The 13,317-nt window shown below is 35.5% G+C and overlaps 1 protein-coding gene across 1 annotated transcript in view; it reads left to right on the top strand.

Moving 5' to 3' along the window:
* ATP6V1H (ATPase, H+ transporting, lysosomal 50/57kDa, V1 subunit H) overlaps positions 1 to 13,317 on the top strand; it is a 76,646-nt gene that overhangs the window by 53,562 nt on the left and 9,767 nt on the right. Inside the window, exons 9-10 of the mRNA XM_008572059.1 lie at positions 1,909 to 2,101; positions 12,658 to 12,836. Of these exons, the coding sequence (XP_008570281.1) occupies positions 1,909 to 2,101; positions 12,658 to 12,836 (372 nt within the window). The remainder of the gene's footprint in view (positions 1 to 1,908; positions 2,102 to 12,657; positions 12,837 to 13,317) is intronic.

The raw sequence follows: 13,317 nt of genomic DNA, 5'->3' as shown, positions 1-13,317 counted from the left end.
GTGTCAGAGGTAGCAGGTGCAGATACCACTCTTAAAGTTGGGGGGAGCAAAGGTAAGAGGTTGGAATCACTGAAATTTACATCCTTGGAAGAGGGGCCAAGTAAAGCTGAAATTTAGAGCTTTGAGGAGTAGGTTCTGCTCATTTGATGTTGGTGTCTCTGATCTCTGAGGAAGAGCCTCGTTGATCTGGGACCTATGTCTCTGGAGAGAGGACCCAGGTGGCTGATGCCAGTGTCTCTGAGGGTGTGTTATGAGGCTTGTTCTGCTAGAGCTGAAGAATCTGGACACTGAATTTGGCTGCTGCCATGGGGTGAAGTGTTGCTGAGGTGATGCTCACAGGAACAGGAAGCCAACAGGAGAAAGTTCCTTCTTCCTCCATCCTTGCAGCCAGTCTCTGGCACCCCCTCTTGGCAAAGCCTGACAGGGAGCCAGCTGTTAAAATAGAGCTGTGGTTTTCAGGGTCTCAACCACAGTATCACAAAGCAGTGTAGATTATTTAGGTTAATAACTGGAACAATCAGAGAACAAAGGAAACCAGGTACTAGGGCGTTTATAGTGTAAAAATTACACAATTTTACAACAGTTGAAATATTGATGTCAATATTTAATAAAAGTAAGTTTTACATAACAACCCAAAATAGGGGACACTCAAGATGAAAACCATTCATGAGAAAATTACGGACAGGACAGGTCAATAAATTTAGAACTATATGCAAACCACAAAATGGAGAAATAAACGTTCCACTAAGTTAATAGTAGGTTTAGATTTTAAAATTTTAAAATTTGAAATTTTTATTAATAGACCAGCTTTAGGTTTATGGAAAAATTGAAAGTGCAGAGAGTTCCCATATTATGTTCTCCCCATCTCCCCAAAGTTTCCCGTTACTAACATCTTGCATTTGTGTGGTACATTTGTTCCAATTGATAAATCAGTATCCATACATTATTATTACCTTAGGTCCATAGTTTACATTACGNTCCAATTGATAAATCAGTATCCATACATTATTATTACCTTAGGTCCATAGTTTACATTACGGCTCACTCTTTGTGTTGTGTATTCTATGGGTTTGAGTTCCCCTTAACCCCTCTGGTTATTTTTTAGTTGTCTTATTTGATAATTTCTGTCTTCCATTTTTTGAATTTGCATATTCTCCAGGGAAATTTCCTCACTCTTTGTGTTGTGTATTCTATGGGTTTGAGTTCCCCTTAACCCCTCTGGTTATTTTTTAATTGTCTTATTTGATAATTTCTGTCTTCCATTTTTTGAATTTGCATATTCTCCAGGGAAATTTCCTTAGCTCTCCTCTTCTATTATATCTATAATCTCTTGGTATAAACTCTTTCATTTCCATGTAGCCTTCGCAGTTTCCTTATCAGTAAAGTAAAAGGTCAAACTGGAAGCTTCTGAGTTTTTTTTTTTTTTGACCCCTAAATTCAGTAGTTGGCTGTGTCAAATTTGGACTCATCACAGGCTTTCTCCAAATTCATCTGTTTTCTGAGTTTCCTGTGTATTTAAAAGCAATAAATGATCCTCTTGGTCACCCAGACTCAAAATGTTGATATAACATTTGACTTAAGACGCACAGCCATTTTGTCACCACGTCCTGTTGAATTTTAGCTCTCTTACCATCCCTTCTGCCATATTACAGGTCTCATTGCTTCCCTGCAGCAAGTGCTGCTGCTTCCTGAGGTCCTGTGACTTTTTGAGAGAGGGTTAAGTGGAGCTGTATGAAAACGGCCCTCTGTGAGTAGCAGTCCAGCAGCTTGTTAGTGCTGGCAGAAAAGAAACCGAGGACATAATTCAGAAAGACTTGTTCCATTAGTCAAAAAGAGAATAATCACTTATTTCTTCTTTCTTCTTGCACTGTCATATTAAATGTTTTCTAAATGTGTGTTCCTTTTCAGCATAATGGGAGTTTTGAGTAACAAGTGTGGCTTTCAACTCCAGTATCAAATGATTTTTTCAATATGGCTCCTGGCATTCAGTCCTCAAATGTGTGAACACCTGCGGCGCTATAATATCATTCCTGTTCTGTCCGATATCCTTCAAGAATCTGTCAAAGAGAAAGTGACTAGAATAATTCTTGCAGCATTCCGTGTAAGTGTTCTGTGATTTTCTTTTTTTTAATTAATTTTTTGGTGCATGTGTCAGGCATTTTTCACTATGCAGTATATTTGAAATTTTAGGGAAAAAGTTGCTTGTTCTCTATGTAGTTATTGAACTATAGAGTCTTCGTGAACACAGAGTAAAGTATCACTAATTTGTATTTATGGCATAGGGCAGTGGGACAGGTGGGAGGAAGTTATCTAAATGAATGAAATGTGTGAGTTATAGAATGCTCGTAAGAAGTGTAATTGCATTATGTTCAGATGGAGGAAGTCCCTTTTTGCTGCAATGCATTCCAAGAGACTTATTGAAGGAGTTTTTCTCTTATGGGGCCCACATTTTAATACAGAGTTGAATTTCACATACTGGATCTGACTAACAGTATATTTCTGAGGCAGCTATAAAGATCTATAATTATTTTAAACAGTCAAGTTATCCTATTAAGATATTAGAATTTTGTCAGTTATCTAAGTCAACTTCCTTCCCATCTTGAACAAGTGAAGACGTTGATCTTTCTTTTTAATGGATGTATTCCGCTGTGTTAGGGAAAAGTGGTTTATTTAACCATTGTCCAGTTGATGGGCATGTGAGGTGTTTCCAGTTTCTTTTACATATGCTTGCCCACTTTGATGAATTTTTCTTTTGGATATAGTTCTAGAGTTGGAATTGCTGAGTCAAAGGAATATGCCCTTTTACACTTTTGATAGGTAATATCAAGTTACCTTTCAAAAAAGTGCAAACTTAGACTTCCATCAACTATATTTTTGGAGTGCGTGTTTTTCTACTCGTTCACTAGCACTTAACATTATCTATTCACAGGATCTTAGGTGGAAAATGAAATCATTGTTTTAAATTTGCATTGTTAGTAATGAATGAGACTGAACATATTTTAATATTTTTATTGGCCATTTATGGTCTTCTAATAAGTTGCTTATTCATTTGTCACCTCTTAAATTTTAAAATTTGATGTGTAGGAACTCTTTTCTAGATGTCTATAGTTAATAATAACTACTAATATTATTGAGAGCTTATTCTGTGTCAGGTATTGCTCTTTTTTTTTTTTTTTTTTTTTTTGTTTTTTTTTATTTTTTTTTTTTTTTTTTGTTGCTTATTCATTTGTCACCTCTTAAATTTTAAAATTTGATGTGTAGGAACTCTTTTCTAGATGTCTATAGTTAATAATAACTACTAATATTATTGAGAGCTTATTCTGTGTCAGGTATTGCTCTTTTTTTTTTTTTTTTTTTTTAGGTATTGTTCTAATTACTTTATTTTATTTATTTACTTTGGCTGCTGGCCAGTATGGGGATCCGAACCTGTGACCTTGGTGCTATAAGGCTACGCTCTAACCAACTGAGCTAATCAGCCCCTGTGCTAATTACTTTAAGTGTTTTACACATTTAATCATCCCAGGAACTTCATGCACTGATCATTAAGGCCACAAGAGGTTAAATGATTTGCCAGAATAGCTAGTAAGTGGCCGAGTAGGTATTCAAAGTCAGGCAGCATGATTCATGCTCTTAATCATCATGCTAACCTATCTTTGATTCTGAGAATGGTAATTGTTACAATTTATTGAGTGATTTTCATGCATTGCCTTGTTTAATCTTCATGATTACCCAATAGGTTCTATTATTATTTTTTGTTTTGTAGATAAGGAACCAAGACTTGGAGATTAATTCCTCATTTAGTAAGTGTTGGGATTGGAATTTCAGTGAGATCTGTTAGGTTTCAGTGCTGTCCTCTTAAACACTCTGCCATCTCATTTTTTTCTTGTCTCGGGACACTTTCTCAGGAACCTTAAGAGAGGCATTAAAAGGGGGGAACCATGAAAAGGATAAACCAAAGTAATGTGAGGGGGAAGATTCCTGCACTTGAAATACCAGCTGGAAATATTAAACCCCGTGTCTTTCCTAGCTGCCTAATGAGGGGTGAGTGAGTGAGGGAAGGCGTGGGGAGGTGGCGTTCAGTATAAATTCTGTTGAGAGTGGAAAGTGAAGTCGAAGTTTGGCTGCTGGATGTGATAAGTGCTGACCAGCTGCTGACTGAGTGTTCCCCTGGGCATTAGATTTGCTTTCAATTATCCTTATTTATAGAAAGTAATGCTCTTTTTCATATAAAAATTGTTCTGTGGTCCTTCAGAAGTTTACTTTTAAGTTATAGGCAAATGCAGTGCCTTCTTGCTCCTCTCTCTCACAATGGTGACTCTGCCATTAGTGTTTCTAGCAAATTCTGTCTACATGAGTTGTAAATTTCAGTCTAGTCCAGATAAAGTAGTAATCAGTTCTTAAATCAAAATAGGTTGTATTAATGAGGTTTTCTGAAATATTTTAGTAGCTAAACTGAACGTATTTTTTCCTCTACGTAAGTGTTTCATTATTCATATTTTTATTTATTTAGTAAAGGTGAAAAATTCCAGAAATAGCATCTTCTGCCAGTCTCCTCTAATTCACAAAAAAGTTTTGAGCCCCTTTTATGTGCCAGGCACTATGCTGATCTTTAGGGAACACAGATGACTAAGATATAGCTTGACATCGGAAGTCTTAGAGTTTAGTAAAGACAGACTATGTAAAGTAACTAATGTCAGTGCAGTGTCCTGGTAAGTACTGTATAAGAGGAAAAGCAGTGTAAAAGAGGTAGAGGTAAGAAGAGAGGGTTTTAGGAAAAGCTTCAGAGAAGAGAGGGCTTGAAGAACCTTTTGAAGGATGAATAGTTTTTTTAGAGGTATAAACGTGGAAGGTTGATAAGTATTAACAAGTGAGTGAAGAACCTTCTAGAATTGTCAGTAATCTGTTCTCTCAGAAGGATTGATTACACCTCTCACCCCCATCCCCACCCCCACTCCCACTCGAATTCTGAGACAGTAAACGGAGCACATAAGGTCTGGCTCTTGAAAATGCAGTTCTGGTATTTGTGGCTGTTTACTCTCTAAAGGCATAGACTTGCCCTGTAAGTAGAGGTTTTGATTCTGCCATGCTAGTGGGGCCACCACTAATATAGCTGATCCTAACTTGTATTCACACTCATGGGGCATCACCCTCCAAAGCATAGTTCTTTCAGATAAGACTTTTTGTCAGATCTACTTTTGCTGCTTTATTGTGTACTTTGCCTACTCTGAGGGAACGTGGAATAAAAAATGATTCCTCTTTCAAATTTATTCACTGTGGCCAAATATGTTTGCATCTTTGCAACTCAATATATTTATTCTCTGAAGGCTTAAAGCTTCTTCTATTCCATTTGTCTTTTTTTTTTTAACTTTTTATTTTAATGTTTACTTATACATATTTGTGGAAGTACAGTGTGTTTCAATACATGCATATACATCCATTACATGCATTTATATCCATATAATTTTGTAACCATTAGTCCACCCTGTCTTTTCCCCCTGTTCCTCCCTCACCTCCCCACCTTCTGTTAACCATTGTTCTAATCTCTAGTCTATAAGAACCTTTTTTTTTCTTTTAAGATTCCACATATGAGTGAGACCGTATATTTGTCTTTCTGTGCCTGACTTACTTCACTTAACATGATGGTTTCCACTTCCATCCATGTTGCTGCAAATGATAGGATATCATTCTTTTTTATAGTTGAGTAGTATTCCATTATGTATATATACCACAGTTTTCTATCCATTCATCCGTTGGTGGGCTAAATTTAGGTTGATTCCATCTCCTGGCTATTGTAAGTAGTGCTGTGATGAACATGGTAGGGCAGGTGTCTTTTTGATATATTGATATCATTTCCTTTGGGTATATACCCGGTAGTGGGATAGCAGGGTTGTAAAGTAGATCTATTTTTAGTTTTCTGATGATCCTCCATACTGTTTTCCACAGTGGCTGTACTAATTTTCACTCCCACTAACAATGTAGAAGAGTTCCCTTTTCTCTGCATCCTCGCCAGCATTTGTTATTTACTGTCTTGTTGATAATAGCCAAATGGGTTAATATCTGTTGATATTAACTCTCAGTGAGTTAATATCTCATTGTCATTTTAAGTTGCATTTCCCTGATGATTAGTGATTTTGAGCATTTTTTCATCTCTTTTTGAGAAATGTCTGTTCAGGTCCTTTGCTGTTTTGTTAATTGTTTTTTGTTTGTTTGTTTGTTTGCTATTGAGTTAAGTTCCTTATATATTCTGGATATTAGCCCCTTCTCTGATGTGTAGTTTGCAAACACTTTCTCCCATTCTTTAGGTTGTTTGTTCACTTTGTTGATAGTGTCCCTTGTTGTGCAGAAGCTTCTTATTTTGATGTCGTCCCATTAGTGTATTTTTGCTTTAGCTGCCTGAGTCTTTGTAGACTTGCTCCAAAAAGTGCTGCCCAGTCCCATTTTGTGTAGCATTTCCCCTATGTTTTCGTTTAGTAGTTCCATAGTTTCAGGTGTTAAAGTTAGGTCTTTAATCCATTTGAGTTGATTTTTGTGTATGGTGAGAGATAGGAGTCTTGTTTCAATCTTCCGCACATGGATCCATTTGTCTTTGTTTTGAGTTTCTCCCTGTCTTTCTTCCTTTTTGACCTACTGTAGTCACAGAAGCCTTTATTTTACTAAAATCTTTTTTATTTTACTAAAATCAAGCATCTACCATTTTTAAAAATGGATCTTTTGATCTTTTGTCTGTTTATAAAAATAATATGGTCCTATGGTTAAAAAAGTAAGATAGGATAGAAAAATATTAAGAAACATTTATAAATTACCTGCACTCTCAGTCCCAGATATGGAACCCTGTTAACATTTTAAAACTTGCAGTTTATAACCTCTGTTCTCTTACTACGCAAGGCATCAACTCTGGACGAATTGCAGCGGGTGCTAAAAAAAGCTGAAGGAGTCTCTAAAATCTACAGGGAGTCTCTGAATTCTTCATGATTTGGGCTGATCATGTTTGACATTAATTACTGCAAAGGGTGTTGTACTCAAGTTGATAGTGAGTGTGCCCAACATGTACAGTGGAGGGCAGGCTTGCTGTTTGATTTAGAAGAGGCAGCATGAATATTTTACTAATACTTAGCAAGATTTAAAAATCTTATTTAAACTATATAGTTTCATGTTTTTACACATAATGCATGGAATTTATGATAATTTCTGGGATTTTATTTTCTAATTTTGGATTTCAGATTATTTAAAATAGACCCAGTCCATTGGTAGAAACATTAGGTTTTTGGACTTTCCTGTGCTAAGTTTGTGTTAATGCAATCATTATGTAAATATGCTGAGGGCTGAAAGTCATAAGAATGTCTTCAGACATCCACAATTTTGATATATACAACTCTGGTAAAATTGAGTGAGTGGTAAGGATGTAGTAAAGCCATTTGATTTAGACAATCAGACAGGTGGGAAAAATGACTTTTAGAAATTAGTCTAAAATTCCTATTGCCTTTTAAAAAGGAATTTGAGGAGTTTCACTGATGAGGTTGTTTGTATTTTTTCATGTCATGAATTTTTCCCACATTCTGAAACTCAGAAGGAAATTTTTGTGCTGAAGACGTTAGGAAGCTTGCTGAGCTCTTGTGACTTGAACAAATCTAGCATTTGCTAATTATTATTTTTTTTCCATTTGGCTGGATGAATTTTATTTTTGAAAATGTCAGTCTTACTTATTCATAGTAGGTGCTGAACTTCAGGTCTCTGCAAACGTTACTGCCATTGGTTTTAAACTGATTTGTCAACCTTTAGTTCCTAAAATAATTTAGAATGTTTGGGGGCTGTGACTGAGAAAGTCATTTGAAGATCATCTTTGTTGTCTAGAGTTTTACATCTGTTGTGTGTTTGATTTCTCTTTTTGGCTCTGCTTAGTCAAGAGTCTATGGTATATGTCAGATAATAAGGTAAATTGTATTTTTACAACTCATGATTTTCATCACATAGCCTTAAGAATTACCACCAAATTGAGTTCATTTCATTAGATATATTAATCACGAGGTTTAATTTACATCTACACACATACATTCCCACAGACAGAGACATGCACACGCACATATGTGAATCTTCCTGTGCAGGCAGTTCTTAGTTATAACTTTTTCAAGGATATATGGAGGCTGTTTTGCCTATTGCTTTGGGATGGAAGTATTGCCATGAAGAAATTTTATTCTCAAGTCTTTTCCTTATTCCCTATTTCAGGAATTCTGCCTAGATCTCTCTCTGATTAACTTCTATTTTGCTTATTAGTTACCAGGTTTGGATGAGGTCTAGCAAGACATACATTTTTAATTTTGGAGTGAGTCCTTTAAAACAGTGTTCCTTAGAGTGTGGTCCACATTATCAGTGCAGTGCAGTGAACTGTTTGTTAGTCCATGCGATGGATAAATACAGAAAGTGAAAGTGAGCACTTAGCAACTTATAGGAACTTGACAGAATAATTGTGTGTCTATTGAGTTTTATAATATGATACTTGAATTTATATTTTGTATGTCTTAACATTGATTCTTACTGTATTTTATGAAAGTACACTCATTCATGACTGATTGAAAATTAAAAAACAAGCAAAACTGGTCTTCACCACAGCTGGTTTGCAAAGTTCTGCTTTAACGTATATTTTACAAGGCCAGCAGTTTGGTTTTCGTGATGGAAAGATCTGAATTGTCACTCGATTCCACCTTGTTCTTGGTGAAGTCAAGATCGTTCTGCACTGTTAATTTGCCAAAGGCCAAGATGATACCTATACTGGATTGGCCACTTTTGATTTTGTTGAGGTGAAGATACATTAAAACCATTTAGTTTAGAGAAAGAATAATGTATTTGAAGAATAAGTTGCTGCCAGATTATGTAAGTTGTTTCTGGCAAACTCAGTTTCTTAAGTACTTTTCATTTCTTCTTTTCATTCTTTATAACAGGGAGTGATGAAATGAGAACATATTTTTAAGGACAAGTAGATAAGGCTTAATAATTGGCTTGAAAGAGTTGAAGAAAAGAGGAAAATCAAAGATGACTAGGCTTTTAGGCGCCATTATTTTGGGGAATTGAAAGGGGAGTTGGTTTTGCAAGAATACTGTAAGGCTGTTCTATTAGTTATATTGAGTAATGAGGTTATAGTTGAAACTATTAGTTATGAATATACCTTAAATGTGGAGTTTAATTCTGCATCCAACAAATATACAGTGAAAGTAACAAAGGACCATATGAACAAAAGAGGTTTGATATGTTTCTAAAGTTAGAAGAGCAGGTAATAGGAAAAGTAGCTGGGAAAGGTAACAGAAAATTTAGTAGACCTAGTAAAATCTCACAAAAGAAAAGGAAGGGAAGAGTTTCATAAAGGGAGAGGTTTTAAGGGGAGGTTAGCGCTCCCCATAGTTTAAGGACTCAGAAAAGAATTTGTCTAGAAGGAAATCATAGGTATCCTGAAAGAGAATAGTTTGTAGGAGTGGTCGTAGCAGGTATTGGAGGTTAGGGAAGGAATTACAAATAATCTGTGATATCTAGTATGGTTCTGTTGTCTAGGATCTCACAGTTTAGTAAAGAAGACAAGCATGTAAAAATATTAATGTCATACATCATGATGATTTCTTCTTTGATATATGGATTGCATAGAAGTACATTGTTAAATTTCTAAATAGAAATTAGAAACTTACTGATTTTTAATTGAATTCCATTATGGGTAGAGAATAGATTCTGTAAAATTTCAATCCTTTGAAATTTGAGACTTGTTTTATGGCTCATCTGATAGTCTATCGTGGTGAATGTGCCATGTTCACTTTAAAAGAATGCATATTTTGCAGGTGGGGATAGTATTCTATAAATGTCATTTAGGTTGGGGTTGTTGATAGTGTTATTCACATCTTCTAGGTACTGATTTTTGGTTTAGTGATTCTTTAAATCACTGAGAGAGAGCTGTTAAAATGTCTAGCTATTCTGTTGATTTTTGCTTCATGAATTTTGAAGCTTTATTATAAAAATATTTATGAGTGTTACATTCTTCTGATGAACTGGACCTTGTATCATTGTGAAATGTCCTTCTTTATCACTGATAATGCTCTTTGTCCTGATGTCTGCTTTATTTGAAGTTAATATGACATGCCAGCTTTCTTATGCTGTGATATATTTTTTTCCATCTTTTTAGTTTCATTCTGTGTCTTTATATTTAAAGTTTGTCTTTTTTAAACAACATATACTTGGGTCTTGTATTTTTCTCCATTTTAATAAACTCTGTCTATTAACCTGGGTGTTCAGTTCACTGGCATTTAAAGTACTTATTGGTAGAGGTGGAATTAGGTCTACCATTTTACTATTTGTTTTCTGTTTGTTTATCTGTGTTTTGTTCTTCTACCTTCTGTGTTTGCCTTCTCTCGGGTTATACTTGAATCCTTTTAAAAATTTTATTTTAATTTTTCTTTTGGCTTTTTAATGGTTACTTTTTGCAGTGTTTTATTTCTTAGAGGTCATTTTGGTGTCACAGCATACATCCTTTTTCTATTAAACTTAAAGTTAATATTGTATTACCTCATGTAAAGTGTAAGAACTTGCAATCTCTTATGCTATAGTTGTCATAATATTATATGTGCATATGTTATAACCCTACAGTTCAGTATTTTAACTTTTGCTTTAAACATTCTTGTGTATATTATGAAAGTTAAGAGGAAAACAGCAACCTTTATATTTATCCAACCATCTGTAGTTCTTCCTTCTTTCCTGAAGATCCAGCTTTCCATTTGGCAGTTTATTTCCCTTCAGCTGTGGAATTTCCTTTAGCCCAGGAGTCAGCTAACTACAGTAGCCCAAGGGCCAAATCCAGTCCACCATCTGTTTTTATAAATAAAGCTTTATTGGAACACTGTTTTGCTCATTTATTTATATATTTTCTATGGCTGCTTTTGCACCACAAAGTCAAATTGAGTAGTTGTGACAGAGACCACAAAGCCTAAAATATTTACTAGTTGGCCATATACAGAAAAATTTTGCCAATCCCTGCTTTAGCATATCTTCTAGTACATGTCTGCTGGTCACCAATTATCTGTTTCTTAATGTAAATATGGTTTTATTTTGCCTTTAGTCTTCAAGGATTAGACAGAATTTGGGTCCCCTTTCTAGCTCTTTGTCTTCTGGGATCCTTCTTCCCTTCTCCCCTTCAGCATTCATGGTTTTCTAGCTTTCCGGTTCCTCAGGCCAGAAAGACTACTTTTAGGCTTTTTGGTAGGTTCTCTGACTGCCACTGTGCCCAATGCGCAGACTGTACTTAGCCTCCGTATAAAAACTGCAGTGCCAGGGACTAACTTGTATTGTTCCCTGACTTCTCTATTCCAGAGGAGTGTGAACTCACACCAGAGTCTGCTTCTGTTCACCATTCCTTTAAGGTAGTTGCTTTTTCAGTCTGTCCAGGTTTTATAGTTGTTTGCTGTTAAGAGAGGGCTTCATCCATTAGGTTCATAGTTCATCATACCCGAGTGGAAGTTCATGTTTTAATTTTGAAGTAATTCTGAAAGCAAATTAATTTAGTTATGCTGTTGCTACACTACTCGTTATCTATTTATAATAAAGGATTGCATGTAATTTGTGATATTTGTAAATGTAAAGCACTGAGGAAGAATATTAGGTCCACAAACATTTTATTGAGTACTAACTCTGAGCTGCATACTGAGCCAAGCTCTGGTGACATAAAGAAAAACAAGACAAACTATTCTCAAGGTACTTAAAATTTGGTGGAAACATAAAGTGAAGAATAGTGGGCATTGATCTTACTTCCGCATGCTGAGCTAAATCTCTTTTTGCTGCATTCATTTAGCAAAATTATCATGGGTATAACTTGCTTACAAAGAAAAAAAAATTTCAAATTTTGGTATGATTGATTTGGAGATAATTGTTACTGCCTGATTTTTTATTTTTTTTGGCATTTGGCAGGTCTTTGCGAGCTTCGTGAAAGTAGCTTTCTTAAGAGCAGGGACCTATTTTGTTTGTTCTTGTTCCCAGGGCTTAGCCTGGTTCTTACTCAGAAATACGGGTTAACTCAATGAACAGTTTATTTTTGTAAATTTGTGTGTTCTTTTGCTGTTTTCCTAAGTACTCTTAAAAATAGACAATCACAGAAGAAAACTAGGGAACTTGCTTGAATATCACAAAATTTTTCTGATAATTATTCAAGCAAGGGAATTTTTTTTTTTTACTCGTTCTTTGTGCACTTATAGGTTTGATTAGAGAGGGGGAAGAAAGGAGACTGACTGGAAGTTAGAGAGATACTTGAAGAACTATTCTTTCTTAGTATCCTAAGTGCTCTAGGTGGGCAAACCAGTGGAGAGTTCACCAAGGTGTGCTCGGGACAGGGTGGTGAGAGAGGACTGTGATGGATTTTGTTGTAAACGTGTTCAGTGCTGGGAGGCTCCCCCGGGTCAATAATTAAAGATATTTAGTAAGCCAGTATGTATGTGAGTGATCAGAAGTAAACTGATCACTGAGGTTAAATGGGAATGACACTCAGGAAAGAAGTAAGGATTTGAAATCCAATCTCCTCTTAAAGGTGGTAGTTAAACATGAGAGTAGGAGAGAGGGTATAAAAGAAAGTGCAGAAGTCTGAGAACATCACATGATGAATTATATAGTTTCTCATGATCTCTTTGTCTAACCCAGAACTTTTTAGAAAAATCAACTGAAAGAGAAACTCGCCAAGAATATGCCCTGGCTATGATTCAGTGCAAAGTTCTGAAACAGTTGGAGAACTTGGAACAGCAGAAGTACGATGATGAAGATATCAGCGAAGATATCAAATTTCTTTTGGAAAAACTTGGCGAGAGTGTCCAAGACCTTAGGTGTGTGATTCTTTTTAATTCTCATATGCTGGATGTGTCGGGCTTTGTTTGATTTGCATAGCATTTTAAGAAAATCTGAATTTGTTGTCACCTATAAAAATCAAGAGATTTCACTAAAATATGTTATGTGTTCTGTTAAGACATCATTTTCCATGGCAACAGTTGGTTAGAGCTATGGGTTATCTTTTCTCATTCAGGGAGATTCCCACTGTTTTCTGTTTCTAAAATATGACTGGCTTTGCCCTCTTAAGTTTTTGGCCTGACCCTGGAACTCCTTGAGAGTTCTCTTAGAGTTTTTTTTAAGCTACAATTGTAGTTTATTAATTTGTGGAGGTGGTTTGTCTATATATGGAGAGCGTATTTTTTCCTGATTTTTTTGAAGGTCCTATTGGCTCATTTTATTTTTTTTATATTAAAAATTATGCAAATAATGTACATACAGTGAAGAAAAAACCCCTTACACAGTATGGAAGGGACTCTG

This window comes from Galeopterus variegatus, unplaced genomic scaffold (genome assembly GCF_000696425.1).
Source record: "Galeopterus variegatus unplaced genomic scaffold, G_variegatus-3.0.2 Scaffold750, whole genome shotgun sequence".
NCBI classification, from domain to species: domain Eukaryota; kingdom Metazoa; phylum Chordata; class Mammalia; order Dermoptera; family Cynocephalidae; genus Galeopterus; species Galeopterus variegatus.
The sequence above is the reverse complement of the archived record's forward strand: the minus strand, read 5'-3'. Positions and strand labels throughout refer to the sequence as shown.